The sequence below is a fragment of the Ostrinia nubilalis genome, chromosome 11, assembly GCF_963855985.1.
Source record: "Ostrinia nubilalis chromosome 11, ilOstNubi1.1, whole genome shotgun sequence".
NCBI classification, from domain to species: domain Eukaryota; kingdom Metazoa; phylum Arthropoda; class Insecta; order Lepidoptera; family Crambidae; genus Ostrinia; species Ostrinia nubilalis.
The window spans coordinates 2,453,759-2,481,504 of NC_087098.1; the positions used below are offsets into that span (position 1 = coordinate 2,453,759).

A 27,746-nucleotide genomic window follows, 5' to 3' on the forward strand; every position below is an offset into this window, starting at 1 on the left:
TTTTGAACACATTATAATATGAATTTATTAGTAACCTGAACAAAGGCACTACCTTGTCTAAGAAGGCACCTTTAAGCTGATTTTGTTCTAATGGGGCAACAATATTGTAAATAATTCTTTTAGCGTCTAAAACTTCAACAAATTTACCGAAGCAAACATCTCTATTTACATTATAATTTATGCAATTCATCGTCAAATGTTTATAACAACAGCAAACAGTGCTACTATCTATCATTTTGAAAATATTCTAGTGAAAATATGTGATTATTTTTGATGAGTAAAATGTATTATTATAATTTGTTCGTTTTTAAAATTCGTTGTCAGTGAGGACGAATTGGGCAGCGCTGCCGTAGTCCAGGATTCTGTTCTTGATTCCCTTGAGCTTGGCGATGTAGTGCTTGTGTATCTTGGTACTGGTCCTCTTGTAGCGGAGAGCAGTGATCATTTTATCCACAGTGTAATGTAGCCACAGGATGTTTGTGTACGGCTCGAAATTCTTCCAATCATTCCTGTTGACAAAAATAGAGACGTGAGTTGAAGGAGCACAACAAAAAAAAATGTTTTAGTTAATTTTGTTTTTCATCAAAAGTATTTGTTAGTCAGTCCATAAGTTTGTGGAGATCAAAAAGGTCCACTGCTGAATAGTCTAAAATTAGTCACCATACAAGATAACCCTGTATTTTCTATAGTAAAAATAATGTCCATAGCAACAAATCGTTTTTGGTAAACAAAATTCAGGTCATATTTTTAACTAATTTATCTTTCATGATACGAAAGAATAATGACCTTTTGGCATGGTTACACCAATAGAGAAACCTCGAAAAATCTTTTGTTGGTAAAGAAATACAAAAAGCAATAAAAAATATTAAACGAGAACTAACTACATTTGGTCACAGGAAGTGACTTTGTAACCAACCTAAAACAGTCGCTTTTTATATCATATTCAAGTAGTAGACCAAATACATATAGAATAGGAAGGTGTTGCTAGTTAGCTAAATGTTATCTCGCGTTAATTTGTCTACTGCTGATAAGAATTGTCTCGCCAATGTGGGTCGTCTGTATTTGTGAATGGCCATATTGAAAGTAAAGGTGACTACCGCTGATATAATTGTATGTAGCGGTTAATTACAATTACAACCTGATAAAAGGATGTAGGTTATTTTTTCTAATTTTGGCTTTTGGCAAAACGTATGTAAATATAAAGTTGTACAATCTACATAATTTGTCACTATATGGTGCATGATATCCTTTCATTTAGACTCCCTGAGACTAAAGACTATAAATCGGCCGATAGTTTGGTAGATTTCAAAATTGTATGAAGAATCGGCCGATACCAAATCGGTGTAATGTGTACGCTTCCGTACATGCTCATATTGTGAATATGACGGCGTCGTCTGTACACTCTATGGGTGGACGTCCCATGCTTGCTGCGCTTTCCGCTACGTGGCCTTCACTCCAGAACCTTGCTGCCCCATCAGCCGTCAGTTCTACGAGCTATGTGTTCTGCCCATTGCCACTTCAGCTTGCTCTCGTGATATTCTTTTGAAAATCTCGGTAATCCCGGTATTGCATTACAACATTATCAGTAGGCCTAAGATACGCGCCACGATAAACTTTTATCGAAGTGATTTATCGATTTTGCAGGATTGAAATTACAACTAAAATCGTCGACAATATTTATCATGGCGCGCATCCTAGCCCAACAGGTCTAAACATTACATACCGCAGCTTGTCTCTCATGAGCCGGTACACCGCGAACTGGTAGTCGCCGACGGCCTCGAACAGCGAGTCGTCGCCGCCGAGGTCGTTGTACAGCGCCGCGCACTCGCGCGCCAGCGGGAGCGACAGCCGCGACAGCGAGTGTCGGCGATGGTGCCGCATATGTGTACATACCGCAGCTTGTCGCGCATGAGCCGGTACACCGCGAACTGGTAGTCGCCGACGGCCTCGAACAGCGAGTCGTCGCCGCCGAGGTCGTTGTACAGCGCCGCGCACTCGCGCGCCAGCGGGAGCGACAGCCGCGACAGCGAGTGTCGGCGATGGTGCCGCATATGTGTACATACCGCAGCTTGTCGCGCATGAGCCGGTACACCGCGAACTGGTAGTCGCCGACGGCCTCGAACAGCGAGTCGTCGCCGCCGAGGTCGTTGTACAGCGCCGCGCACTCGCGCGCCAGCGGGAGCGACAGCCGCGACAGCGAGTGTCGGCGATGGTGCCGCATATGTGTACATACCGCAGCTTGTCGCGCATGAGCCGGTACACCGCGAACTGGTAGTCGCCGACGGCCTCGAACAGCGAGTCGTCGCCGCCGAGGTCGTTGTACAGCGCCGCGCACTCGCGCGCCAGCGGGAGCGACAGACGCGACAGCGAGTAGTCGATGATGGTGCCTGCCACGCCGCAGCGCGCCACGCGGTGCGCGCGCCCGCGTAGGACGAACGTTGCGAACTGGGGACAAAAGGGTATTTATTTAAAAAGAAGAAAGAAATAGACTTTATTGAACACAGTAAGCACAAATTATGAATAATAACAACACAAAACGAATATAGAAAATAGTGGGCCACTGTGTCAATAGGCTCCCACTCAGCATTTATCCTGACATGCTCGTAAGGGCATGTCTTGACGCGCAAGACCAGTTTCTTGAAACTGGTCTTCCGCGATAGAGAGTATTCCTTTATTGAAATGATAAGTGTAACGAAACGACGATTGAAATGACATAATATGTGAATTATGGATTGTGAGTCCATAATTTCACATTTACGATAACAAAGTATCAAAAATCAAAATTATCTTTATCTGTATAGACTAATGAAATTAGAAGTTACAAATCGTCAAATGCTCTTAAGGAGCCTATACATGACTCATTCTTTTTTTGCCCTACCAGTATTAGGTATTATGTGAAAATATATGGCTTTACAGGTCAACATTCAAATCCACGTCTTCATCAACATTAGGCCCCGCCCACTGTCAAACTTATGTGGCAGTGGGCGGGGCACATAGCTCGTAGAACTGATGGACCTTGCGAGTAGTAGAACTTTATATTCGAATGGAGACCACGAGTTTACATTAAACCCACTCGGCGAACCGACGGGTAAGGGGAAGAACCTGCATGAAAATGCTTGACGGGAGACCTTTGTTCTTTAGTCTTCGTTATTTAGTCCACACTGCACAAGCACGACCCTGTCCAGTGAACGATTTGGCTTCACTTCCCACTTTATGGCCAGATGACTTAGGAAAGCTCATGTTCTTCCATTTAAAACTATTGCTTTATCACGTTAATTTTTTTTCTGGTACAAAACTCAACCTAATTATGTATATCATAAAACTCACCTTCTGCTCTGTGGGCGCTATCAACACGTTGCCCCAGTGCAAATCGCGGTGCTCGAATTGAAACGCCTCCTCGCCCACCGCCAACCCGAATGCAATCTGTAAACATTTGAAACGTACGATAAGTATCAAATATAAATAAAATCCCAGAGTTTTTCGCCTCGTGTCATCATTTATACCAGCGGGGCTATTCCGAAAAACGTTATCCGAAGTTTCGAATGTAGCCATCCCTCTCACGCAAGCGAGATGCCAGAGATGAGCGACGGTGACAGATAGACCCGAAACTACGTAAACACCATTTCGGAGTAGCCCTCCAGATATCATAGACTTTTTGCTACTAACTCAAAGGTAACGGACTACCGATCCAAGAATATTTCAATCCCCGTCAACTGCTCTAAACTATTAGACAGATATAAAGAATTTATTTGTCTCAAAACAGGTTACAATTACAAGTTATCACAGGGCACAACATTGGAGTGACTGAATGAGTTAAAAAGATGTTTAATTATTTTTTTAAGAATTCACTTAGGGCTAAATGTAACAGTTGTAAATTAACTACATTGCAATCTAATTACAAAGACGATATGGTTGTACAGTCAGCGTTCAATAGTTCGTGATACCCAAAGTTGTCAGTCTCTTTTTTGCAAGAACAAGGTATTTGACCGCAATCGCACCTGATCTTAAATGTTACAATTGGAATAAGGTTGTGTTATCAACTTTGTGACAACTTTGCGGTGTCACAAACTATGTGACGTTGACTGTACGCACGACACATGATTGCGGTTAAACATGTTTGATTAATGATTGCATAATTAAGTCGACTGAACATCTGTGCAGCGCGAATAACATTTGAGTTGCATAACCTTTATTTATCATCCTAGATACTAGAGTCAATATAATTTAATCGCATCACACGTTCCCATTGTACATAGGGCGTAGTGTGAGTTTACATCAAAGGTATTCGATATCGAGTGCGTCAAAAAAATCTATGAAGATTTTAGTTCTTGAAAGTATCCGCTAGGGACGCTGTACAATCCGTCAAACATTATGTAATTTTTTTCCATACTCGATATCGAATACGTTTGATGTAAACTCGCACTATGTCCCGAGACCACAACATATAAAGCTAAATATTATTTGCAACGAAAATGGGTAGTATGTCTGTACTTTCGTCTATACAAAAGACGGCACGTCAAACTAAACACTTCTTCATTCAAACACATCTTGTGTCCTTCTATAGTCTGGTCCGTGAGCACCTAGGGGTCATAGGACAAAATTCTACGTGCTCACGGACCGGGCTTTAATAGGTTCTATATTGCAACTAAAATGCATAGTCTAATGTGCTTGCTGTACTTGAAAATAGGGGAAATTGGAAACAACAGAACGTTAATAACAGCTCTAATACTGTTATGTTTGCATTTTCCCCATTTGATAAACATGTATGACCTCTAGAGATCAAAAAACAATTCTTAGAAATCCCAAATATCTATTCGAGTCAAAAAGCCGTCGGCCATTGAGCCCACGACCTGTCTGCGTCCTTTTGTTTTCGACACAAGGCAATTAATAATTACTTTTGGCGAAATACTGTAGCCTATTAAACAAAGTATTGATTGGAAGAATAAATCGTTATAGCAGTTTGAACACTTGACAGTTGATCGGTCAAAACAAGTGCCAAATTCTTTTATAATAATAATAAAATAAAAATATATTAGACGCTAATTTTCTGTCGTATTTAACAATGCTGCAATGTTGCTTCTTTAATTTATTTTGTTATATTTTAGTGTGTGTTCACAGTTTCACCAGTGGGGGGCTAGATTTAGAAAGAAAGAAAGAAGAAAAAAAAAAGTTTATTTGGTCCAAAACAATTATTACGTCTGTGTTCAAGAACAAAACACAAACGTAAATTTTAACTGGTTATTCTTTATTTCTTTACAATTTTTCTTTCATGCCTCCTCACAGGATGGCGCCACTGTAGTCTATGCAACCAAAAACCGTAATGTCTGTTTACTTATCAAAAACACTCTTCAATATCATTACATTATTTTATTTCAACTATTCACTCGGAATTCACGTGCGATCTGTATTTATCGTACAATCTTATTTATCGTACGAAGAATATTACGAGACACGATCTAGATATCTGATAAAAATACTGCATTTGAAAAGCTACGGTGTGTATCACGCGTGATATGGCGGTACGTTTATTTATCGAATCGGAACAGACAATTAACAATAATCGATTTTAACTGTATCTCGATATATTTGTCGTATCAGGTAGTAAAAAGTGAACCACAATACAGAACGATCTTTTCAACTAGAAAAGTATTGAACGTGCGAAATGGGTTTATTACGTGAATGAGTCATTGTTTATTAAATGAATTAGCACATAAACTACGTCTTTAGTATTGTGGTTTACGCATTACATAACAAAAAAAACATGCAACACAAAAAAAAATTAGAAAATTAGTGGAAAAAATATCACGCGTGTCAGCAACACTCAAACATTGAAAGCATGTGTCTGCCCCCGCAGAGGATAAGTGAAAATCTAGTCAAGATACGTCATACACTTGAACTAGAAATTCACCTATCGTCCGCAAACGGCGTGCCATGCACTGGTAAAGGCTGAAAAAAAACAAAAACGAAAAACAAAACAATAAAGTTTTTATTCAACCATTTTCCAGCCACTGGATAAGGCTGAAAAAAAAAACAAAAAAGAAAAACAAAACAATAAAAAGGTTTTATTCAACCGTTTTCATAATCACACTGCACTCTTTGTTTGACACATCTTATTTAATCTTTTGTTGTAAAAGTGAGTCATTACTTCGCACATCTGGTGTGTAAATTATCTTGCCACATAATAATGCCATGTGTTTGATAAAAGATATTCATCAACTCAACATAATGAAAATAAATAAGATTGTGACAACGGTTGAATTATTAAAAGAAATAAAATATGTATTATAAACAATCTAAACTAGCTTTGCACAACTGAAACTAATAACAATGACGTTAGCATTTTTACGTTATTAAAACTGACATGACATCCAAGTATATTTTACGTTAAATGTTACATTTGGGAGAGTTCAATATGATGTATGAGAACAAAATATTTTTTTAAATTGCATAACTAAAATTGATGAACATTAGACAAGAAATTGTTTTAGCGATACAATTTTGTAATATGTAATTATTTCGACAATACAAGTAAAATGTAAGTTATGAATCTCCTTAAAACCACAGCGAGATCGTATTCAGTCTGTCGGATACTGAATATCTATTTCGCAATACACCCTTTCGAAACACATTGTTAGCAGATGGAAATGAATATTATTATTTCTAATTCTATCGGTCTAGATCTACAGCTTGAATAAAAAAAATATATTAAGAGTTAAGACTATCCCGAAAAAAAAATTCTTCTTCTTAATTCAACCAAAAATCTTCAACACTTTCCAACAGTCAATTGTGTGTTATGCAACGCTTTCCAGCTCTTAATGTCATGTTCTATTTGCCACACAATGGCCGCCACAAAGGCTTATAAAATTGTGAATCAATTGCGCAACCGGCACGTTCGGACTCGTTTTGCAATTGCATTGTCCGCAGGAACAATGTTGTTTAAATACAGTTTGTTGTGTTAATCATTACAAATAACCACGTGTTTGAAAACGGAAAGTTATAGTCGGACATGTACTTTAGACGGTTGAGGCGAAAGAAACAAAGAACAGTTAAATCTCAGACATACGTCGCCAGCATAAAAACGCACCTTTAAGATACCACAATGTGAGCCGTGACATGCCTTTGTCCATCCGTAAAATAAAAAAAATTGTCCGCAACATTGAGCAAAAAAACTCTGCCCAGTAACAAGACGTCCAATAGTCTATGACACTTGGCAACACTCCTGTGGAAAGTAACAACTCAATAAACTTGGCATTATAAATGGGGAAAATCCATTGCCAACCTTAAATTTGCATGTCACGGCGGCTTTCTTTTTTGTGGTCCGATACACATGAAGATTCTTATTGTTTTTAGAAATTACGAGGGAAAGTCCGTGTTTACTTAGCTGTTAAATTATATGTCTGGGTTGCATAAGCAAATGACTATAATTATGTATGTATAGTATTCTACATAATTAGCCAACACTCACACAAACAAGTTCAAACAACAATGTTAGCAGCCGTGAGGACGATAGAGGAAACCGACAGCCGTTTTCTAAAATAGAAATTACTCAATTACCTACTGGTTTAATTACTATGTTGCTCGGTACGCATAGTGGAAATGTCTTGAAAACGAAAGTATGACACGTAGAAGTGGCACAGAATCTGCAATTTGACATAATCAGAACAGCAGTTGTGAACACAAAAACTTGGTTGTAGTCGGATTTACAATTAAAGGCGACTACGAAAGTATTTTGATAAATTGAGATGCAGCGTCTGGGATCAACAATTTTATAATCATCCGAAACTTTTCGATTTTTTAAATTTTAACCAGAGTAACTAATCTCTGTTGGCGTTTCCCTGTGTCCAAGCCTATTTTATTTCTGAAAGATACAACCAAGACTTTGAGAAGTGGCCCGCGCATTTTACTATTGCTTTTGAAGGAATATGAACCTTGTTTTTCTAATTACACAAATTATATGCCAAATAAAGTATAATGGATCATCCTAAAATCCGAGATTCGGAATCTTACTAATGGGAAGTCCGATTAAACTTTTGACAACGGCAAATATCAAATATGTAATTGTGTAATCGATTCGAAAACCACAGAATCGAATACAAACTAGCAACGCAGCTGACAAGCGATCTAATGATTGCATTCGGTTGCACTCGGCTGATTGACGTAACGGCACCATGGGTAATGAGTGCGCGTGCGTCACTGAGATCGTATCTAACGACCGTATCAATAAACGTACACCCATTTTGAGGAAGACACTGTGTTATCTATAGTAAAATCTTTATTCGAGGCTGAGAAATTACTTTTTAATCGATTTATAGTCGGGGAGACTGAGGACCCCAAGACAAAATAAGCAAGGTAATGAACAAGGGCAGATAGATCTCAGACTCAACGCATACATGTTACATCTGCATGCAAAATGTTCGCAATCTAGAACTAAAAGCCATATTTTAATTAATTAACGAAAAAATAATCGCAAAAATTGATAAATTCACAGAAATGTTTACAGAGTCCGAGACTGTCTTGTATTAACGTAATTAACAAATTACGCATTATAAAACGGTTACTTGTAACTACAACTTCTCTAATCAGTCGATTACATAACGTTACACTCACTGCAGCTTCGGTCACGTGTATTGATAAAACATTGGGGCCGGTTTATTGATATGCCCCTAACAGAGTGACCCCAATGCTGGGTACAATACTGCGAGTCAATCATTAATTGAGCTAACGTAAGTACTGAACAATACCTCTAGCATGAACAACTATCGTTTTCGAATCGTTTGAGTACCTATTCGAAAAAATATATTAATCAACCTTCGAATTAAACTAGAACGTGACAATTTTGATTCTTAAAATAAGTTTCGTTCAACCATTTCTCATACTAAGTTCACTTTAGGACACGTTCACAAGGGCGCTGTTGTAGTTTCCGTACTAAATCTTTGATGGCCATTCGAGTACGCAAACGATTCGAACTCGAAAGTTTTTCGTGCTAGCCTTACTGGCGTGTGCATTATATTGCTGTAATTATGCAGTAAATACGACAGAGCCAGTTTAGCAAGATAACAAGAAAACCGACGGAGCGTACGTTCTCTGAGCATACGCTCATTGCATTATGCTCAATTATGTAAATATTATACAGAAACCAGTTTAATTTTATTCATTTCAATTATACGACATGTTACATTAATATTTCTTGTAATTTTCTACCGGAGATATAACACAAACAGATTTCAAATCAATTTACCTAGTTTCGAAACAACTCGATTATTTCTGGTATTCAGGTCTGAAATTGTTCGTGTTCTTTCTGGTGGATTGGTGTTGCCACAATTTCTTAGTTCCTCAAAAAAATATTAAAGCTATTTAGATATCTATTGGGTTATAATCTAATAAATATTTTGCTTTAAGTGCCCACACGTGGCTTTGGCACGTGCTGACAATTTGATAACTATGATACAAACAATTTTATTATTTAATTGTAGAAATAACGCAAGTAGTTACTTCTAATTTGTTGTTTATACTTCTCGAATATTCCAGCGACTGACTCATTCAATTTTAGATTTCCGCATCGCTCGATAACATTTTCGCCAACCATTATGAAATAACTGATAATGTTCATCGATCACTTCCTTAGAACCGTGCAAAAATAATTATCAATATCGACCGTATCTCTCATTGCCGCTTTATCTTGGCAATCGAGGAATTGTGAAACGCAATTTGTAAATGCGGACACCAAACGACTTTGAAGACGGTATATCAAGCTGTACAAGGTGGCGTCTTAAGTACTTGTAATAGATGTGGTTTTGCAATAAAAATGTAGTCAAATATGCTGTCATGTATGTACACACTTCCACGTTTAGATATCTCTCAGCGACATGCGACAATGGTCGCCCTTGTGCGGCGATAATCAGGCATTATCTTCCTGCGCATGCGCTTGACCTTTGCTACGTAGCATGCATGTGTGCGTTACTATGCCGGCTCTGCATAACCTATGGTTTTTATCTCAATTCCTACGGGTTTATGGCAGGTGGAAGTTGAATGCATCTGGCTTGGCATTTATCTATCAGTTTTCTTTTTTCGAACCTTGGGAGCGCGTTGCCTTTTTGTATTAGACCTCGCATCACCATCAGTCTACAAACTGAACCATAAAAGGCAGTTCTTTCTTAAACTCTTACTTAACTCGTTCACATGAGGAAATCTAGATACAATAGAACTTTTATGACACATGCACACGACAACACGCGAGGTTAAGCCATTGTGGTGTGAAAGCATAATTTTCAATGAAAACAATAAATACACGACAGCAATGTCATATCGACGGTTAAGAATCAATACCATCTATCTCAAGTTTTGGCGGTTTTCACTTTTTAATGCCAATAGATTTAAAGTCCAATTTGGCACAGGTTGTTCACACTCTTATCTCAATATTCACAGTATTTCCAAAGTTATTTGCTATAGAAATACCACCTATGTTAAGAGCACGAAAAATTTTCTGCCAATATTGTCTATCTCTCCTCAAAGAATTATAGAAAGGTGGTAAAAAGTTACTTTATTCAGTATTTTTTACTTTCATTGTACAGTAGACGTGTTTCATTATATTTTTAGCGTATGAGAACTTGATAATTGTAATTTGAAAATCAGAAATACATGAGATAAAGTTGACAAAATATTCACAACTTTAACTAATAGTACTCTTATTCAAAAGGCGATAGAGCGGAACCAAGGCTCCAAAGTGTTCGCAAGAGACAACTCTATTAAGCTAAGCCAGCTCACTAAGTTCAAGACGGTGCTGTACGGTAGTGTGACCGAGGTTCTGGGTGAGACTGAGAGGTTTTACAGGCATACCTTGGTCACCAAACCTGTTAATATGTAAGCCACAGATCCAAGAGCTGAGCTAACTCGACACTATACCGAAGATATACCGGATATCAGCCTATACGAGATTAGAATGACTCTAAAACAGCTTAAGAACAACAAGGCACCAGGTGATGACGGGATAACCTCGGAACTTCTGAACGCGATTGGAACACCAATATTGATGATCCTTCAGAGGCTTTTAATTTCGTCTTACCCGAGGGAATAGCGCCAGAGGCATAGAACAGAACCATGGTGGTGCTTTTCTTCAAAAAGGGAGATAACACCTTACTGAAGAATTACAGACCCATCTCCCTACTGCGCCATGTCTACAAGCTGTTTTCAAGAGTCATCACGAATCGTCTCACGCGTAGGTTTGATGACTTTAAGCCTCCCAGGCACAGACCACATCACATCGACCACATCCATACGCTGTGGCAGGTATACAGAAGACCGAGGAGTATAAGTTGCCCTTTGCTTGGCGTTCGTGGACTTCGATTCGATCGAGACTTGGGCATTGCTGTAGTCTCTCCAGTGGTGCCGTATCGACTATCGGTACATCGAGGTGCTTGTACAAAATGCTTCCAAACTCCAGAATTGGAAAGGATTCTGCATAAATATAAATTAATGGCGAGTAGGTACATCACTCACCTTCGGTTTGCCGAAAATATTATGGTCATTCGCTGGAAGACCTCTACACAATGTTTAAAGACCTTAATCGAGTTTCCCAACAAGTAGGTCTTCGGATGAAAATGTTATTAACGTAAAACACAATCTTGACTAAGATTTTGATATGCCTTATGCCACAGCCATAAACTGCGTCAAAAAACCAACATCTGCAAGAACTCAAACTAGTTCTACCAGCAGAATGCCATGACTTTTATGATTCTTTGCCTCATTTGTAAAATACAAATTAATGTAAGGTATTTAACAACCTCATTTCATGTTATTGATTAATAAGCTACTTGATTTTTTACTAGTTATTTTTGTCCAATAGCACCTATCTAGTAGATAAATATTTTTTTTTTAAACTCTTTTGAACCAATACCATCTAACTCAGGTTATCTTGGTATATGGCAATATTACGACAATCTAAGTTTACATAACATTTTCCAGTATTTATTTACCTTTTTTAGCGATTTTAACATTTCTAGTAACTTATATGCTGAAGCTATGAAACGTTTTTTTTATCTCCTGTAAAGTTGACTTTTTTGAGATAGATGGTATTGATTCTTAACCGTCGATATGTACTTTTGCGATTGCCAATAACATACGTTGGTGTTCAAAGAAACCCCAATTCGGCCTCGTTTGGATGTGTGCCAGCTCTCGTCAGTCTGCCATTGACCTTACGAATTTGCGCACTGGCAACACAGTGGAAGTAGATAATAGAAGTCGCGAATTCTACACACATGTACGGAAGTAGCGTTCAAGGAAAACAAATAGGACCGAAGCACTATGTATAAAAAGAGAAAATATTATGCCCTGAATTAGAAGCGTTTTTTCTTCTTTTTTTTTCAATGCGCAAAGGCTGAAGTCACCCGCTGAAAATGCTCAAAAGGTTCTTTTATATTTTACTGTTGAATGAGTATCTTTAGACATAAAAGGATTGTGCCTTACGACTATGTAAGCCATGGCCGATTTTTTAAGGTAGGGTACGTAGAACTTATACGAAAATAAGGAAACTGGTCTTTATGCCTACTGTAAACTACCTATATTGTGGTGGCATCATTGTCTGTTGGGGTTCGCATGAAACCCGCATGTTCTGTGACCTAATTCTATAAATAAATAACAGATCCACTTCCTCAACAAAAGTGTTCTCACTTTCACACGTTTTCAAGACATAATGTACATGTAAAGTTCTCGCAAATGGAAAATTAACTATCTCATTCTACCAAGTTGATAATAAATGTATTATTTAGTTCCCAGAGGTAGAATGGGTCATCAAAAGACGTATAGTATTACTAGCTCGTGTAACGTTACCTGATAACACATCATATTTCAATATGCTCCCGACCTCCAAGAAGCTCTCTTATCTTACATGTAAATGAATTCAAAATGTCAGTTGAAATTATTCTTACAGATAGGGCACTGAAAGAAAGATACTTTCATTTCTTAATGTTGGCGATGTATGGTGAGATTTGAACAGTAAATTGTTTTGTTAGGATAATTCTGTGAACTCTGTATAACTAAATAATAAGTTATTCAATGACTGGGAGGAACTATCTTAGATATCCTATAACGAAACTTTTGACAAAAATGCCAGTAAACACGAAACCTTTTTGTTCCTCTGATCTAAAATAAAGTATAATTTGAACATTATTGCGATAGCTTATCATAACAGAAGATAATCTTGCCAATAAATAAATAGTGTCCGACCGAATGTTCGGTTTCGGTTTCGTTTTCGGTTGAGTTTCGGTAAAAACACGAGTTTCGGTTTAGTTTCGTTTTCGGCGGCAAACTTGCCGAAACTACGACCGAAACCGAATGTGCATTCGGGAGTTTCCGCGCTGTTATCGGTCATGTTCGGCGCGTTGAATGAGTGAATGAATCCGATCAGAGCCAATGTCGTGATTCGCTCGCTTGTTTGTTTGCTGTTAGTTTTGTTTTGTTGTGGTGGTGAGTTTTGAATTTGGTAAGTTTTATGTCGTTATAACATAAGAGCGGGTACCGGGTAGTAAACATAAAAAAAAATTCAATATGACTGATAAAAGTATAATCAAGTTTAAGTTTAATCTAACCTTTAAATTTTTTTTTGGTTCGCAAATGCTATACGTAAACAAACATCAGTTACGTAGTTAGTAATGACTATAGTGCATTTCATGGTGATAATATTATGGATTCAGAGTTTCAAAGTTCATTTTAGTATTTATCACCAAGGTATCCAAGTGGCAAGTACAGTAGATACTAACTTACGTACTTACCAATTTTGTTTTGAGAAATTATTAAGATAAAAGACCCATCCGACCTTGGGACGGGTTATGTAAATGTCCTGAATATTGCGAGTAATTAAAAAAAATCTAGACTATAAATCCTTATTTTTCTTTTTTAATACATAATTGGATACCTTTTAGAGTAAAAGGGCGCTTTATAAGTCCAATTTTAATGCAATTTAAAGAGAAAACAATAAAGACTGACTGATTATAATAACGTTTTCTTTATTTTTCCTTCAAAATATGAGCCTTGTAAGGAAGTTTCGGTTTCAATTTCGGTTTCGGCCGAAATAGACACCGTTGCCGAAATTCGTTTTCGGTTTCGGTCGTAAAACTAGTTTCGGTCGGACACTACCAATAAATATAAAAGTTATCAACGGTAGACAAAACACACGAAAAAAACTATTAATAGCACAACTTAACAAAATAAAATTAGCAAATAAAAAATACAAACAATCATAGCACACAAAAATACAATAATCAAGCACAGCATCGTTTCTTCTCAATATTCCAGAAACAATATTGTGCTTTACAAAAAAAGTGTAAGGCCCAGAACAGACGGTGAAACGCAACTGCAACTGCTAGTTACTTTTGAGTTGCATCTAAGTTTCTGCCATAGCGTCCGTTGAGAGACCACTCATGACGCGACCAGTTTGAAAGTTTCAGTTTCATTCATCAGAATCATCACAAAGTTGCAGTTGCGTCTGTTCTGGCCCTAAATAAACAAAATTAAAAATAGCAAAATACTGATCGCACGTGAATTCTCATTTTTCTAGGAAAGATAAATGATTCTCCTACTAGAAAATATTTGTATGAGCACTGTCATCACTGATTCATGGTTTATGTAACGTTTTTGAGAATTTGTATACGTTTTACATTATATTTGTTATCTAATCAATAGATCGCCAGACAAGCTTTATTTATGTTTAGTGTTCGATAAAATAGCAATTACTGAAACTGATTGTTTTCAGGTATTTTTAGAAATGTTATAAATGTATTATGAGTCTCTTGTTTTCCAAGAATAGAAAGAGCAGTTTTGGGGCGATAACATATTTTGGAAACCCTGATGTATAATTTTTACCTGTTCTCGTCATAACTATTTTGTGGAATAAGCAAATTAATACTTCTACAAATAATATAATTTATGCTAGTATAAAGAAAGAAGACAGCACATCAAGCTTCACGAAGTTTAAGGCTGGGTCGCACCATCTTACTTTAACTTTAACAAACATCAAGTCTGTCAAATTCCATACAAAATGTTTTAGTTACGGTTAAAGTGGTGCAACCACAACAAAAAAAAGTGCTATTTTGCCGTAACAATGTACAGAAGAAGCATCAGACTACATTATTATTGCAAAACAGCTCCAGTCACAACCACACAAGATTGTAAAATATAAATAACTTGAAAAAAATGCTTGCCGGGCGACTGTTCTTCCATCTGAGCTACGTAAATACTCACTTAGTGAAGTAATACTCCTAGAATTAATTAGAGCTATCCTAATGGGAAGTAGCGAGTTATTCCCAATACAAGTGTCTCTGACTACTTACCGGGAAGACTCGGTAATAACTCTGTATACAAGTATTTTTGGAAATAAATGATATTTTTTTTAATTTATTTTATTTACTTATGCCCGTTTTCACCATCAATCCCTAATTTTTAAGTGACCCTTATGGTGACACATAACCGGATTTTTATTTTCAAAGGGTCACTTAAAAATTTGGGATTGACGGTGAAAACGAGCATTAGAAGCTTTGATGTGCTATCATCTGTCCAAAAAATCGTCACGTACCTGCAAAAACAGCGCGTGCGCTTGCTCAGCGTTGTTAAACTCGAAGCTCTCTAGATCCTGACCGGCGTTAGCCAACTCCAGCACTATGTACTGCTGGTCGGACGGCAGGACGGCCGGGTTGTCGTTCTCCGAGCCCTTGCACTCGTCGTACAACTCCCACAGGTCGAGCAAACGCGACGGATAGCCACCGTAAACGCAACGGACCGCTAATACCTGGGGATTGGTTTTTAACATCAGCCGGGCTAGGATGCGCGCCGTGATAAAATCTTATCGATGATTTTAGACGACAAATGTATGGGTTTATCACGTAAAATCGATAAAATGGCGTGATAAGAGCTTATCGCGAGGCGCATTCTAGGCCTACAGGTCTGAAAGTTTAAGACGATAGTTTTGACTGGTACAACAACTGGTAACAAAACAGTTGTTTGGTTAGCTTCTATTCTGCCTACCTGCCTTGTTCTCGACCTCACATCATCAATACATAGGTTTTCATGGAAAATCACAATGGATCAGAAGGCTAAGCCCAGTTAAACTAAGTACATATTGAGAAGATTGATCTTTGTATTTTGTATTACAAAACAAGCACAAAAGTCGATTTAATTTGTCATAGATTCTGTCCTGTAACTGATAAATAATAAATAATTTCAACCAATCAAATCTATGTTTTTAAATTTTATTCTAGTTGTGCAAATCTAAAACTACATACTTACTGAGACTGTTTACTAGCAATAAGGAAACCAAAATCAAATACTTTTGTGTTGAGGCTTACTCGAAATCCTCATCATCATCATCATCATTTCAGCCATAGGACGTCCACTGCTGAACATAGGCCTCCCCCAATGCTTTCCATGTTGATCGATTGGCAGCGGTCTGCGTCCAGCGCTTCCCTGCTACCTTTACGATGTCGTCGGTCCACCTTGTAGGTGGACGTCCCACGCTGCGTTTTCCGGTACGCGGCCTCCATTCCAGAACCTTTCTGCCCCATCGGCCGTCAGTTCTGCGTACTATGTGCCCTGCCCATCCTACTCGAAATCCTAACTAATTGTCATTGATGAAGATAAGCCTATTATAAAGCAAACGTGATAAGGCACGTGACTATCGTAAATACACCCTAATATCCTTGAACATCAAACAAATGCCAACTGTGTCTGATTGTCAGTTAATTGACATCGCACAAATTATTGCGTCTGACCCTAATAATATCAAGCGGATCGCTGAACTATCAAACCAATGTCTAACACAAATAAGAACAATTTTAGCAAATCAACACAGATAACGTCGTCTCAAGATAACACTGTCCCAGTTTATTATCACGTAATTGGACGAGCAAAACGCCGCGTCTTTGTGTTGATGTAACGATGATTCATTAGCATTTCTTTTTAATAAGCACTTTTCAATGTACAATAATTTAATGACTCAGACTTTGGACTTACTAAGAACTGTTTCAAAGTATTTGTGTATTAGTCATCGTAAAAAGTGATTTACCATACAAAAAAGCAGGTAGATGCAAGGGTGACCCAAATGTTATTGTAAATTATAATTGAAACCCTAAGGGGCAGCAGGTAGGTAGTTTTCTATAATAAAAAAAAGTTGCTTTCTGGCCATGTTTTTTGCTGCCAGTATAATTGTATAATTTTGAAACAGGTTCACCACTATTGTTATTAATATTTTTAAATAATATATAGAAATGTCATTAAATAAATTCTATACACCCTGTTATTATAGTAAATAAATCAATTCATATTCTTACCTCATTAAAAACATCAGTTGCATTCTCTACAGAATGTAAATCCAAGGTATCAATCTCCTTTCCTGCGTCAAATTCACGTTGTATCTCATCTATGGGAGCGCGTAGTGCGCTCAATTCCCTAAAAATAAAAATTACAGTAAATTTTGGCAGTTATGTCAATTATGTAGGTAGATTTAATATTTTTCCTGCATTTTATTTAATTACAAAGATAATTAAAGAAATATGTAACTCTAACCTATTAAAATATGATTTGTTAGAGTAGGTACTTGAAATTAGTTCATATAAAAGGTTAAACACCAAAACTTACTATAATTCGAACATAAATTCGGATAAACTAGCAAACGCCTGAAGAAAACAAAATAATATATCAATTTACTTAATTAAAACGTAATCTCTGAATACTCACATAGCAATCACAATCTCCGATATAATTTCTTGGAAGTCCTTCTGACGTTCCCCATTGACTTTGGTAGTGCCCGCTATTGGGACTATCTTCATCACACGAGCACGGCCATCACCAGCGCGCCATAGGAAAACCTCTCCGTACACTCCTTCGCCGATTTTGCGGCAGTTTTTCAAGACCCTAGGTTTTAGAAAAATAGAATGAAGTAAACAAATTAATGGAAAGTATAAGCTTGAATGCAGGTAGTCGAGTGATAAAAAGTTTTTATGTTTGAACTGAACAGACAAAAGTATTGAACCCCAAAACTATGTAATCTAAACGATATTAGATGCAAGTTTGAAAGAAAAATGCGTAGGTATTTTGATAAGCTGAACTTTTTTTAAATCGGAACTTAAAGCGATTATAAATGAGGTTAGTTGTTTACTTTATAAAAATACCCACATTTATTGATTTCATATGTTAAAATAGCATGTGATTGTTATTTAATTACTGTAGATATAAAACTACATTACAAATCATTTATTTTTCTAGCTAAAATTTTGTATATTTTTGACCATGATGGCATTTTTTTTTTTACTAAGTATATGTAGGTAGATGCAAATAAAAATACCACATGCACTCATAACATGGAATTCATTTTAGAGAAACATGAATAATTATTTCCAGTGACACAGATGTTTGAAAACAATGCCACCGTTTTATTTGCTCGACCTACATAAGATTTTTTACAAGGTCACAGCACCGAAATGCAGTGATACAATTCAAATAAACAATACTCACGTTTCTGGATAGCATTCATCGAAGAGTATCGCGTCTGTCTGACCGCATCTACGTAACACGTACTCCCGTGCTGTAGAAACGCGATTAGAAGTATCATGGAAATTCTCTATTACAGTGACTTCGTTTTCAGAGTCGGCAATCGAGAGTTTCGATAGCTCGACGATCGTATCATCACAATCCTCGTGCAGAAATCCTGGAATACAACCGTTTGCGTCAGAGAGCGCGATCATGACACACACAAGGAAGTGAACGACAAACTTTCCCCATGCGTAATCTTATTACGTAGACGATGCCAAGAAATCGCACAGTCTCTCGTATTTAATGGTGAATATTTTCTAAAACTAACCTGTGTATTGCAGGGAAAGATGCATGCACTTGGCTTTAGACACTTTTTGTTGAACAAAGGGGCAGAACCAAGCTATTATCCCGTTAGGGATAAAGAATGGTAGTCAAATCGATTTAATTACAAACACAAAGTTTAACACAAATAGTCTTCACTGCTATTACGTCCTTTGAATAGCACTAAATATTCACTACACGTTGTGTAATACACGCGATATTTAAATAAAAAATAAAATAAAAATTATGGACAAAGACCCAACGTAGCGTCTTCTTCCGCGGAATCGACGAAAAGCACCAGGGTACGGAAACTTCCATACTACGATCAAACTTGCTTCCAAACAGCGACTTCAGTCGATAAATTCCAATACTTTTTTTTTTTTTTTTTCTTTATGGCTCTCGCGGATTGCGTTTAGCCACGACGGGGTTCTTGATTTTTGCGTTCAGTTTTGCCATAAGTTTTGCGGACATTGCGTTTAGACAGGGTGGGATTGGGTTAAAGTTAAAAGGTAGGGAAACGAATCAATTACGGAAGGAAACGGAACAAAGGATGGTTTTCATAGGATCAATTTAGGTGTGATATAAGTACAAAATAATAAAAATAAAATAATATTTACATAAGTACAATATACATTACTATTTACAATTTTATATTATTATGGGTAATAAATTCGGCTAGGATATTATAAACATCAATGTTATTGGTATATAATAGGCAAGTGATGGATGTAGGAAAAGGAATTTTAATGGCTAAAAGAGAACTAATAAAAGAGGAACGATCATATAGGCAACAGTAAAAAAATATGTGATTTAAGTCTCCGACGCCAGAACCACAAGTGCACGAATCATAATCAAGTACATGAATTTTAGCCAAGTGTGCTGGAGTGCACACGTGACCAAGTCGCATTCTAGTTAAAATGGTAGTAACTGTTTTGGAAAGATTAATTTTAACAAACCATGGTTTACAAAGGATGGATGGTTGAATGAGCTTGTAATGTTTCCCCTTAGATTGGCTAGTGAACTCCCAATTCTCATCCCAGGCAGATTTGAGATAAGCTTTGGGAAGGGCTGCCGTTAAGTCATGGCAATAATTTGTGTACGGATGTATATCTCCACACTCAACCGCTTCATTGGCCAGCTTATCAGCTTTATCATTTCCTGGAATATTGGTATGACTAGGAATCCACGCAAAATTAATTAAATGACTGTTAAGACTACATTTGTGAAGTAATTTCCTGCATTCTGTAATAATAGGATAATTAGTATTGTTCTTAACCCTTTCACGCATATGGGACACATTTGTCCCCGCATAGTTTTTACGATTTACAGTAATACTAGTTAAGTTAAACCCTTTGGAATTTAATATTCTTAAATTGTATTATTATCTTTTATGTTTATGCGCTATAAATAATAAAAAACGCCATTCTGTGTGTAAAAAAACACTGGCACAAAACGTGAAAAAAAAATTTGTTAGACGTCAAAATTAAAAAATATTTTAATATTACTTAGCAGCTTTTTGGCCATTATGTTTCTTCCGATTTACATTCACTAATAAGTATAATTATCGTTTTATTACTTATTTTCTATTTTCTTCGTAAGCATAATGAATATTATGGAAAAATATGTATTGGGACACGGGTGTCCCTATGTGCGTCAAAGGCAACTTGGTTCTTACTAAGGATATTGTTTGCCTCGTTATAATTTGTATGTTTACATTGATGTTTTATTTATAATTCATACATTTTTTTGTAAATCATTTGCCATCAAAGCGATTTGAAAAAAATCACTCAGGAAAGACGAAATTTAGAAGTCATGATGACTGACAATAGTGACAACGAAGATGGTTTTCTCCTTGATGAAAGGGTATCTACTTCTGGACAGAGGCTTCCCTGATGATTTCCACAACAATCGTTCCTGTACTGCTCGTATACATGAATGTATATGAGCAGCACAGGAACATGTGGCCTGACACACTGCGTCTTCCTATCCATGGGCGCCACTCAAGAATTTTTCTGCCCAAACGGCCATCACTTCTGCTAGCTATGTGCCCTGCCCATTGCCGCGAAAGTGTGGTAATTATGCGGGCTATGTCTGTTACTTTGAGTCTCCTTCGGACTTCCTCATCATCCTTTGGGTGGCTTTGAGCCTTCTCATAAGGCCCATAGTGAAGGAACACTGCTCCGTTCCGTGCGTCATAGCCGCCAAGCCAACACACATTGGTCAAAGACTTTCAGTCAAAGGTTTTGAGACACTGCGGTATTTTGGATAAGAAGAAGTCGCGAAGCCTCTCGGATGCTGTCCCCCCAAGTAAGATTCAACGATTGTAGTCACAGCACGGCTGAGACCTTGGGAGACCTAGAATCAATGCTCTATGGCCTCAGTAGGGGCTCTCAATAAATGGGATTCAAAATAAACATGGACAAGACGAAAAAATTATGTCAAATATCCGTGTTACACGCACTCTTCTGAACGGGGAAGACTCTACACTCAAAGTTGTTCTTGAAACAAACAGTCTAGTTAGGTAGGTCTAACTTCAAGAAAGAGGTCTATGATGAGATGAGGATCAGACACAAAAATACGTAAGATTCTATTTTAAATTTCTTATTATAAATATTAAAAATAAGCTTATTGATTAAATTTGATGTGTAGTTTTAGTGTGATTTGTATTTATTTTGCAATAAAAGCGTCGAAGTATTCTATTTTCAATATATGAGGCAATGTTTACCTTAACGCATATAGGGACATATGTGTCCCCGACTGAAAAACACTGAAATACATAGCACTTATATTTTCTGTACTACTTTTATGTTAAATTAGACTAAAACAAATAGATATAACTAAAGAAAAAATAATTTTATGGTTTGGAATAGTTATAAGCGTGTAAGGGTTAAATGGAAATTTATGTAATGCCTGCAAAGCACTTTTAGAGTCACAAAATATTACAGTTGTGTTTAATTTCATAAGGAGAGCATACTCTAAAGCCTTAAACAGTCCAAAACATTCTCCTGTAAAGACTGATGATTCTGGACGGAGTTTTATTTTCTGGACAATATGATATTGTTTATGGTATGCGCCAACGCCAACATGACCCGTTGGAGAGTGCTTAGATGCATCGCAATAGATATGATGCCAATCGCCCCAGTGTTCGTCTACGATCTGATTGAACTTAATGTTAGCATTGTAGTCATCCTTATGTATGTCTAGGTTGAAATGAATTGTCGGAGTAAGAATAAGGGATTCAAAATTTACAGAAAATATCGGAAGAAAGGAGGTTCTGTGGACTGGGGCTTGGATTGATATAAATTTACGAAAACTAATAATCACACAAGGAGGAGATTTACGTGACCAATAAGAGGAAGTATCAATTAAATCATTAAGTCTGTTGAGTTTGCTATATATAGGATGGTCAGCAAATTGAAGTACACGGAAAAGATACTTGTCACATAAATATTGGCGGCGTAATTTCAATGGGGGCTCAACACATTCAGCTTGCAAGGCATTGATTGGACTCGATTTCATAGCACCAGCTATAATCCTTAGCGCTTTAGATTGAATCGCATCCAATTTACTTAAACCAACTAAATTACAAGGCTCTAGATAGAAACTGCCATAGTCAAGTACACTTCTTATAATAGCATTGTATAAAAGTCTTAATGACGCTGGGTGAGCACCCCACCAGACTCCAGAAATACATCTTAAAATATTTAAAAGCTTTTCAGATTTTGCAGCAATGCTATAACAATGAGGAAGCAATACTTTTTAACTACCCTAAAACGCTTTAGATGTCGCTGCTCCTGTTTCCTTCATATTTTCATTTTTTTCTTAATTAAAATATATTTCAGAATATTGTTAATTACAATGTGAAAACTTTTTTTAAAATGAAATTAATTTGTTTTAATTTAAAACTGAACGGTGACATTTTTTGTTATAATTTACATAATAGAGTAGTAGAAATTACTATTTAACATATGGCAACTTTGTTTTTCCTCCAAAATGGCCGGTGTTGTTTTTGTTAGGTTGAATGCATTCTTGTTTTCTTAGCCATCGTTTATGAGTTCTGTGGCCCTATTAAAGTATTGAAGAGTCGAGTCAAATTCAAGTTCATTCCTTCGTACCTGCTGCTGTTCTGGTTCATCGGAGTTTTGTTCGTTCCTTCGTGAATCGCGAAGAAACTTTCTGTTATGTTCACAAGTGATCTGAGTTTTCTCAAAGTGCAAATGCTTTTTTAGTGTTGTTGAAAACTTTGCGAAAAGACGCTTTTGGTGTATAATATTATGTGTGTTCATAAATAAAGTAAAATTATTAAATTGAAAAGTTTTTGTTTATTTGCATTTCCATGTGCAATGTAGAATTTTTCCAAATCCATTGTTTTGAAAATAATACAATACGTACACCATAAAGATAAATACTTTCAAAATAATGGATTTGAAAAAATTCTACATTGTACATCAAAAAAACAATAATTCTTTGAAGGTTATGAGGGCCTATGTGTGCGTGAACTGTGTGTATGTGTGCGTGGACTTTATGTATGTATGTGTGCGTGGACTATGTATGTATGTGAGCGTTACGTACGTAGGTTAAGTACAGGGAATTTAACACCAGGCTGTCAATTAGTAGGTTCAAAAATTTGACAGAGAGGGTTCTCTATTTCCTATGTATTACTTTTCTCTATGAAAAGCACAGATTAAAAATAAAGACCGTTTTTAGTATTTTCTACTAAAACGTGTTGCCACTTAATAATACAGAAGCCACAAATGGTAGAAAATGCTATTCACGTGGGGGTAATGAAAAATAGCGCCAATTTTAAAAATCATAGTAGGTAAACGGTAAGAGAATAAAATCCTTTACCTTTTAAATCTTCAGAAACAGAAGTAGAACATAAACTAAGCCTCGAAGCGTTAGGTTCCTGAAAAGAAAGTAAGAAGTAACATTTTATTATTTATTTATTTAGTTTCCTTTAAAAAATTACCTGATGGTTGTAAATACGTACTTTTATAATCCGAATCGTCGATCTACACGGTTTAGAAACAAATGTACTCCTGCGACTAATAATTGATTCATTGTTTAGTGAACCTGAAAATAAATCACATTAGCAGAATAAGCACAAGAAAACATTTGTTTTATAGAATAAACCAACCTGACATTACACTGAAACTTTAGGTGGATGTGACAGATGTGTTTTGAAGGCAAAATCTTTTTAAATAATTCTTTGTAGACGATTCATAGACTGCATTAAAGAGGACTATTAACTAATGACTGATTTAACGGTAAAAATATCTAATAATTTACTAATTGACTGTTTACTTTAATATTTACCTTTGAAATCTTGTAGTTCCATGGTGCTAATGACGCTTTGTCTGTACTTCCTTCCCTTGGAGACCAGCTCATCATCATCCAGTAAGGAATGGTCTAATTCCATCATCGTCATTCTTTTATAAATGCTCAAGGACCTCTCCCATTTCTTCCCTGGCTGCAATACTATTGCTGGCTTCCCCTCATTTTCAATCAAACTTTTTCTAGTATCCTCATCCATATTACTTTCTCTAGGCAGTCTTGAAGATTTTCTGGCAGTTACTGATGAAAATCTAGCACTACCGTTCTTGTCCTCACAGTGACTATTTTCTAGTAAGTCCTCATCTTTACTTTGGTCATCATCGCTTAGCCTTGTCTCTGTTTCCACCTCAGTTTTATTATTATCAGTACTATTGTCTAAATTTGAACTTATGCTATGTCTTGAGTTGTTACCATTATTGCTAACTACAGTCTTATCACAATCAGTACTACTGGCACTTCCATAGGAATTATTAAAACCATATAGAAGTGAGTCATTTGTAATTTCATTACGCCTTCGAGTTGTTACAAAACTGATACATCTTTCATTTTCATTATTTGTAGTATTTTCTAAACTATTATCATTATTTTCTAAGCTAATGTCATTATTTTGTGAACTATTATCATTATTTCCTAAGTTATTGTCATTATTTTGTGAACTAATATCATTATTTTCTAAGCTATTGTCATTGTTTTCTGAACTATTATCATTATTTTCTAAACTTTTGTCATTATTTTCTGAACTATTATCATTATTTTCGAAACTTTTATCATTATTTTCTAAGCTACTATCGTTATCAGTGAATGTTCCAGAAGCATCAGAGGCTTCAACTTCATCTGGCATTACATTTTCTAAGTCTGAATTGTCAAAGTTATCAGAATCATCATTTACAGACTTAATATCATCAATACTCATATAATCATCACTATCCAGCTCACTTGTCTCATCACAATCATCTTTTTCACATTTATTAGCTAAATATTTTTCATAATACTTTTGTAGCATTGAATCATTTAGCCTTTCAATCTTAACTATAGGAACATTTTTGAATTCTTCAACGTCTTCATGGGAAGATTGTTCACTATTGCAAGTCCCATAAGAAGATTCATTTTCGTCATCTAGCCCAATAGAATTGTCTTCTTTTGTTTCATTACAGTCAGTTTCGGAATTTTTACATACTGTAGAATCACGATTTGAACTATTTTCAAATTCATTATTAACTGATTCGTCAGATAAACTATTATTTTGGTTTTTAATACATAAAGCTTCAGTTGGTTCATTTGAGAAACCATAAAAAGGCTCAGCCTCTGTTGTTTGGAAGTCACTTATCTCAATACTAGATATTTCAACATTACTCTGTGAATTTCTACATATTTTAACATTACTCTGTGATTTTTCTTTGTTTTCAATAGCTTTTGGTGGCTCAGGACTTTTGCTAGTTAATTTATTTTTAAGGCCTTTCACACTATTTACAGATAAATGTATAACAGGCGAAGGCTGATAATCTTCACAGTGAGAATTAGATGTGGTGTCATCTTTGTCAACTATAACCACACTATCATTATCATTCTCTTCAATTATAGTCACATAGTTTGGACTGTCATCGTTCTTACCAAAGCTGATAGGTGAGAATTTATAAATAGATTGGCTCCGATACTTTTCCTTGAACGGAGTGCTACACAACGGAGAACCAGACGGTGTTTGTAAGTTCGTAGTTAATCTATTTACTGCATAATTGTTGGGATTATTACTAGATCTACTAGAATTGCCTCCATTTGAGTTTAACTTATTAAAAATAGATATGTTGTTGACTATATTAGTAATGGACTCATCCAGATGTTTTGGACTAGGTTTTCTCTCAGTTTCAATAAGTAAATCAAAAGCTTTCAAGTCTGTGACGTTCTTTGTATTGTTACAACTTTCGTTTGAGTTCTCCTTATCAGAATCTAAAAAAAAGTAAAAAACGTGATTATTCAGCAAGAATGATCATCGTCTTCTGGATATTTGGCCTTCACTAGAGGAGGATGACTTGCCAGAGGCAAATGTTGGGATTAGCTTCTTCACACTGGGCAGACTTGCAAGAATGTTAGTAGATATTAAATTAAAGATGGAAACACTTACCAAAACTATCACTGCTTGAGCAGTTGAACTTCTTAATTTTTGATAATTTCTTTCTACCATATGCCTTGGTTTCTCTATGAATAGATAATAAAAATAAATATAGTACTTAATTACTAAGGTAAATGGTGTGTTTAAATTTCATACATCAATTTAATTTTGTGAAATGGTGTGTGGATAACATAGCTAGTGGTACTCACGGCTTATCGCGATATTTGAAAATATTAGGTCTACTATTCTTTGGAGAGTCAAACCGACCGGGCGAGGACGAGTTCAACAGCTGGTCAAAGAGATCTTGAACTTTATTGACTCGCAAAGACTTGTCAGGAGTCAGAAATGCCGACGTTGATCCTGAATCTCTAGCCGGTGGTTCGGGGTCTTTTACAATCCTTTTCACGTATTTCCTCTTACGTACTTTGCTAGCAGCAGTTCCATAATGATTTGATGAACCCACACAAGACAATTCTCGCTTGGTTTGTTTAATATTTTGTATGTAATACGCTTCAAAAGCAGAACTTTTCTCGTCCAACGCTTGTATCACATCTCTGTGATCGAGGGCACCACCAGTTTCCTTTTTGGATCTGTATGTGCGACGCATCTTAGGATATCACACTTTTTTTGTTCAGAAACTTAAAATTAAGTTATTTAAACCATTTTTATTTGATATTTTTCTTCACTTTTTTTGAAAAGAAGCTAAACTTCAAACGGAAAAACAAACTTTCAACACACACTATTTTAACGACTGTCATTTTGATCTGAATGAACGAATGAACGACAAGACTTTCTGTGATCTATTAGAGGTGGCAAAACCTTACCGGTATTACCGATACCAGTAAAATGAAATTCAACAAATTTCTAAATTAATAATTTCATACAAATGGTACTAGTTCGACCCCGGGCCTCAGGGTCACTAACTTGTTCATAGATAGATTAGATCTATTTAATTTTGCATGCGGCGGAGACGGCAGAACAGATGAGCTCATTCTTCTAGTCGACCATAGATGGCGGATTACTCGTATACTTGCGATTTTAAAATAATGATGCCCAAGCCCACCGTATTTGCGCTTACCATTTGGAGCCACTGTAGAGTGAGGTTAAAAGTCCGTTCGCTAATGTACGGACGCCAAAGGGAAACATACTGTCACGGTCACGGCCACGGCGACAAGTCACCCGTGCACGCGCACCTTAATTTAGCACTAATTCCATCTGATTTTTAAGTTGGGCTTGGGCAACTCGATCATCGTCAAAAAACCCAAGCTCCAATTTTTTTAAATGACTTCTGGTCGGTCTGTTTAGGTTTACTATCCTGCTTTGCATTAGAGCTTAGAAATAAAACAATTTGGTCCGCTTATTTCTATATTTAAAAATATACTTAGTTCCTGTAGTAATAAACCGATACATCGCAGCAAACTACATTTATTTAGGTACCACAATAAAACTTACGTTTAATATAAATCGC

At 36.4% G+C, this 27,746-nt stretch overlaps 1 protein-coding gene across 1 annotated transcript; it reads right to left on the reverse strand.

Moving 5' to 3' along the window:
- On the reverse strand, window positions 1-27,006 carry LOC135075965 (MATH and LRR domain-containing protein PFE0570w). The gene is made up of 12 exons (XM_063970411.1): window positions 26,488-27,006; window positions 26,291-26,364; window positions 24,154-26,115; window positions 23,828-23,910; window positions 23,686-23,743; window positions 18,499-18,691; window positions 17,722-17,898; window positions 17,316-17,433; window positions 15,566-15,778; window positions 3,328-3,423; window positions 2,234-2,445; window positions 1-509 (listed from the first exon to the last, which is right to left on the reverse strand). Exons 1-12 carry the CDS (start codon window positions 26,883-26,885, stop codon window positions 308-310), a joined length of 3,786 nt encoding a protein of 1,261 aa, XP_063826481.1. The 5' UTR covers window positions 26,886-27,006; the 3' UTR covers window positions 1-307.
- Between the last annotated feature and the right edge of the window lie 740 nt (window positions 27,007-27,746).

Excerpts from the sequence above, each read along its gene's own strand:
- LOC135075965 (XM_063970411.1), bottom strand. The coding sequence starts at position 26,885 with ATGCGTCGCACATACAGATCCAAAAAGGAAACTGGTGGTGCCCTCGAT. Across the intron at positions 17,434-17,721 it reads TCGGAGATTGTGATTGCTAT|GGAATTGAGCGCACTACGCG; the intron begins GTGAGTATTCAG and ends TTTTATTTTTAG. Across the intron at positions 3,424-15,565 it reads CGCACGCGCTGTTTTTGCAG|ATTGCATTCGGGTTGGCGGT; the intron begins GTACGTGACGAT and ends AAATGTTTACAG.